We start from the raw sequence: 4,565 nt of genomic DNA, 5'->3' as shown, positions 1-4,565 counted from the left end.
TGTTTATGATAAGCTGGACGCAAGGAAGCTTGGGGTATATCAGATTTCCGCAGGGGATTGAAATGAGAAAGAATAGTTACCAGGAACAATAAAATTGCTACGTAGTGACAAACAACAGCATGAAGAAGGGATAACTGCAGACTATGAAATTGCAACAAAGATTTATTCAAATCGATACCAACCTGTGCTGGAGGGCGCAGGCAGCAGTTGAGCACAATGTGCACCGAACCAAATGTTACTTGAGATAAATTGTTAGCTCAATTTAACTTAAAAAAGCATCGATCAGCAATAATTAAATCATGCAAACAAATGATAACATCTTTATGACCAAGTAATCAACACGGAATGCATGTAAAATGCCCCAAGAAAGATGCTTCTTATGTTTATCACAACTCCAAAGGGGAGGGAGACTCTTACATACTAGGAACTTATTTTTACACGATCTAGACAGCAGTGAATCCCAATCTCTTGCCAAGAACTCACAACACAAACGAACGACACAACACCAACAAACTGAATAACAAATTGCCTTGAGATACTCCTTTCCAATGCTACACTTCTCGGCCGATACAGATAAATGATACACAAATGAAGCAACGGATTCAGATTTCAGCTATCCATCCAGCATCAATAATCAACGAGCAGGAGTGAGTGATACCGAATTCACCCCAATCCTGGAAGCATATGAAGCAAATCAATCATTTGGATGGTACTTGGTTGATACTGTCGTTGGCTGCCCGACAGTCGGATACTTGAAACAAATTCCAAACATGCTGGGTAAAGGGGCAGCGGATGAGCAAATGAGCAACAGTCTCATGATTGAGGTCACACACGTTGCAGACAGCAGAGTGAGGCTAACCAAACGCAGATAAGCGATCAACAGTTCACTTCTTTTTCAACAGTTCAGTTCTGATTTTGGATCGGTAGCCACATATAAAAGCTCACTTTGGGGTCAGCCTTGACCTTCCAGATAGCATTCAGCATAGGATCAGGAGTCCAAGTCAGAAACTGGAAGTCACACGCAGAAGCAGCGGAATACTGACCGTCCGCCATGAGCTTCCAAGAAATCCAGCGGCCCTCAAACAAGGCATCTTTCACAATTAGGTTCTTTCGACGAGCGAGAGCAAAACAAACCAGGAGCAATTGATTTGGGCGCCTGACAATAAGCCATCAGTCAGCCAGAATTTCAGTGCATGCTGAGAAAAGAGCCTTGCCAAAGTGATCACAAGGGAGGTCAGAACCTGACCAGAGTCTCTGCTCGTCGATCCATGCACAGCCAGGCCAGCGATAAAGGGCGCGGATGTAACAGGTGATGTCCTTTGGTGCTGCTGGCCTTCCCGCCATGAGCATCCCCGTCAACATTCCATAAGAAGTTCCTACTGAGCTTCTCAATCTTTTGACCCCATTTATCAGGGGCGAAGCTTGTTAAAAAGTATGTTGCGACAGAAGTCGACACAAAATTTATCAAAACCAATCTTCCAAATCTATAAAGAAGCTTCCCTTTCCATGCTTTGAGTTTACTTCAACACCTCTTGGTTTCCTGAAGTTGAGCAGGAGCCCAAGGTAGCAGCAAGGGGGAGAGCCAGCAGCACCACCAAAATCATGCATGATCTCCTCAAAATTATGGATGAGCGACACACTTGTTTAGATTGACTATGAAACCCAAGGCATCACCGAAGCATTGCAGAATTGCCTCGACTCCAAGGATGTCTTGCGTGCAGGGGTTGACGAAGAGGGCCGCATCATCAGCATATTGGTGCCGAATTGCTTCAGACTCCGAAGCAACCTACCAGCCCTGGACGCCAGCGTGGACGAAATACCACTTTCAGTAGCCATGTCCAGGAGTTTCTGGAGCGGCTCCATTGCCAATTTGACTACATTTCAGGTGTAGCCTTGTGGGGGTGAAGAACATATTGTGCAGTTTTACATGAGTATCTTTGAGCTATGCGATGATCTTTGTGAGGATACTATAAAAGACTTGACTGCTTCAGATACCATCACGGCCTGCTCAGCAGACTGTATGATGCAGCACCCTGACAGATAACATGGATGAATGCATGATACCTCTGAAAAGGATCATATATAACACGCGCATGTAAATTACTTGTCACTTGAGGTAGATGTATTAACAAAAATATGTAATGTATCTTCGATCAAAAGCAATTTGACAGATATCTTTGACAATGCATGGACAATCTTTTGGGGAATATGTTTCTCACATTTAATCCAAAACAGAAGCTCAAAATGCATCCAGAACATAACAGCTTGGTCTAAATTTATTTGTCGGATACAAATATGTCTAGGGCAACAATGTCTAAAATAGCAGAAATTTACAAATGAACAACACAACACCAACTATAACTGATAATGAAGTTGCCTCGAGATCCTCCTGTCCAATGCTACACTTCTCAACCGATACAGAACAATGATACACAAATGAAGTGACAAATTCAGGTTTAAGACATCCATTTCACATCAAGAACAAATGAGCAGAGCGAGTATATACCAAATTCACCCCAATCCTGGAAGCATCTGAACCGGATCGAGCATTTGTATGGCAGCTTGTTGCTGTTGCTGCTGATGCTGATGGTGGTGCTGCTGCTGGTGCTGCTGGAGCATGAACTCCTCACTGGGCGCAGGCATTGCAGGTGGCACTACAGGCATGGCCGCTGCCGTCTGCGCCGCCTTGGACTCGATGAGGCGCCACATGTACCACGCGGCGACGGAGCGGTAAGGGCGCCAGCGCTCGCAGAGCTTCTCCATCTGCGACGGCCGGGGCACATCCTCCAGCCCATACAGCATCTGCACGCCCTTGCGGATCCCGAGATCCGCGGAGGGGAGCACATCCGGGCGCGCTAGGGAGAAGATCATGAACATGTGAACACTCCAGGCGCCGATGCCGTTGACCATGGTGAGCATGGCGGCGAGGGAGCGGTCGTCCATGGCGACGATGTTGTCGTCGGAGAGGATCCCCGACGCATACTTGCGGGCGAGGTCATGGAGGTAGGAGGCCTTGCGCGCGGAGACCCCGATTTGGCGAAGCTGCTCGGCGGAGAGCGCGAGGACAGCGTCCGGGAGCACGCCGGCCTCGCCGCCGACGAGCGCGATGAACCGGGAGTAGACGGAGGCGGCCGCCTTGAAGGCGAGCTGCTGGTAGAGGACGGATCGAACGAGGGAGTGGAAGGGGGGATGCGGGCAGTGGAACGACGGGGGGTCGTGCGCGTCGATGACGGGGGCCAGGGCCGGGTCGGCCGCGCGCAGGTGGCGGATGGCCGCGTCCACCTCGCCGTCCGCCGACAGGGGCCGGCCCCGGACGGACGGCACCAGGCGGGGCTTCTTGGGCGCCGGGTTGGAGCCGGACGACCGGGGCTTCTTCTTGGGGCGGGAAGCGGAGGCGGAGACGGCGAGGGCGGTGGCTGGCGGCGTAGCGGCGGCGGATGCGGGGGGCGACGGGGAGAGGGGGTGGGGATGGGGATGGGGAAAGGGCTGGGAGAGGGATTGCTCGCCCATGGATGAGGAGGAAAAAGGTGGGTTCTTGACCTTGGGCGGATCTGGGGCTGGGGGCGTTTGTGGTATTTCCGAGCTGCAACTTATTAAGGTGGGGTTGGCCCTGGCCGGCCTGGATCTCAAGCCGATCCACGACCATTATCACTTTCCAAAATCAATTTCCAAAAAGAGAGAAATCTATTTATTTATTTTTGAATGGTTTTGAATTGTTTTTTCAAAAAAGAAATTGGACATAAAATTGTACTAGTAGGTATTTTTGATTATGGAGTTTTGAAGAGACGGTGAGGTCTGAAACTGTTGGGGCGAGCTGCATCACAGGATCTAAAAAATCAACTCTTACATTAAGCAACCCGATCTGGGTCAGGGCGGGACGGTTAGGGCTGTGACGAGTCGTCTTCGGCTGGTCTGGCGAGGCACCTCGCGATAGGGACGGCGGTTACGGTGTCGCGTTTGTTGCAGCGTGGCGGCGAGAGCTTCACGGGCCCGGCGGGACACATGGCCTGGTTTGCTCCTGCTGTTGTTCCTGGTCTGCTACTGCCTAAGCCGGTGGAGGATGTTCCCTCCCACGTAGTTGCGGAACTGTCGGCCCTATCTATGATTGCTTCATTTTGGCCCGAGCGGCCTCGCGGTGTTTGCCATGGTAAGGCGGCAATGATGAGCTCAAGATTGCGCGGGCGCATGCTGGTAGGAGGCAATCGTGGTAGCACCGACGGTTGGTCCTGGGGTGTTGATGTGTGGGTGTCAGGAGAAATCTCTGTCGGTTCGTGCCGGCACCGACAGGGTGACGCTTGTGGGCGTCACCTCCCTTCTTGAAGGTCGTCGATTGTACCCTTTCCCCGCTCCCCTCCGTGTACCGGGAGAAATCCTAGGAACCGTCCGGGCAGCAGCAGCTTTGTCATTGTCGTCGCAGTCCTTCTTGAAGGTGTTATTTGGTACGCGGCAATTCGGGGGCATAGGAGTGTGGTGGAATTCTCCAGAGGGCACCGTAGTTGCGGGAAATCATCGCTTTCGTCGATCTGGCGTTGTTGGCATTTGTTTCTCTCGTTTTTCTTTTTCGC

General features: G+C 51.0%; 1 protein-coding gene across 3 annotated transcripts; it reads right to left on the bottom strand.

Annotated features, from left to right (window-relative positions):
• Positions 1-352: 352 nt before the first annotated feature.
• Positions 353-3,554, bottom strand: LOC125530611 (alkylbase DNA glycosidase-like protein mag2). Of its 3 annotated transcripts, XR_015609826.1 has the most exons (3): positions 2,507-3,554; positions 1,247-2,033; positions 353-1,156 (listed from the first exon to the last, which is right to left on the bottom strand). XR_015609826.1 is itself a non-coding variant. In XM_087532390.1 (2 exons), the coding sequence occupies exon 1, from the start codon at positions 3,508-3,510 to the stop codon at positions 2,512-2,514; it is 999 nt and encodes a 332-aa protein (XP_087388516.1). In that variant the 5' UTR covers positions 3,511-3,554; the 3' UTR covers positions 353-2,066; positions 2,507-2,511. The 3 variants fall into 3 exon arrangements, 2 of the variants coding, with proteins under 2 accessions (XP_087388516.1, XP_087388513.1); XM_087532390.1 differs by having other exon boundaries at positions 353-2,066; XM_087532387.1 differs by having other exon boundaries at positions 353-2,033.
• Positions 3,555-4,565: the final 1,011 nt, after the last annotated feature.

Source organism: Triticum urartu, chromosome 1A, assembly GCF_056163025.1.
Source record: "Triticum urartu cultivar PI428250 chromosome 1A, HENAU_Tu73, whole genome shotgun sequence".
In the NCBI taxonomy this organism is placed as follows: domain Eukaryota; kingdom Viridiplantae; phylum Streptophyta; class Magnoliopsida; order Poales; family Poaceae; genus Triticum; species Triticum urartu.
Note: the sequence above shows the minus strand (reverse complement) of the source record. Positions and strands in the feature narration are given on the sequence as shown.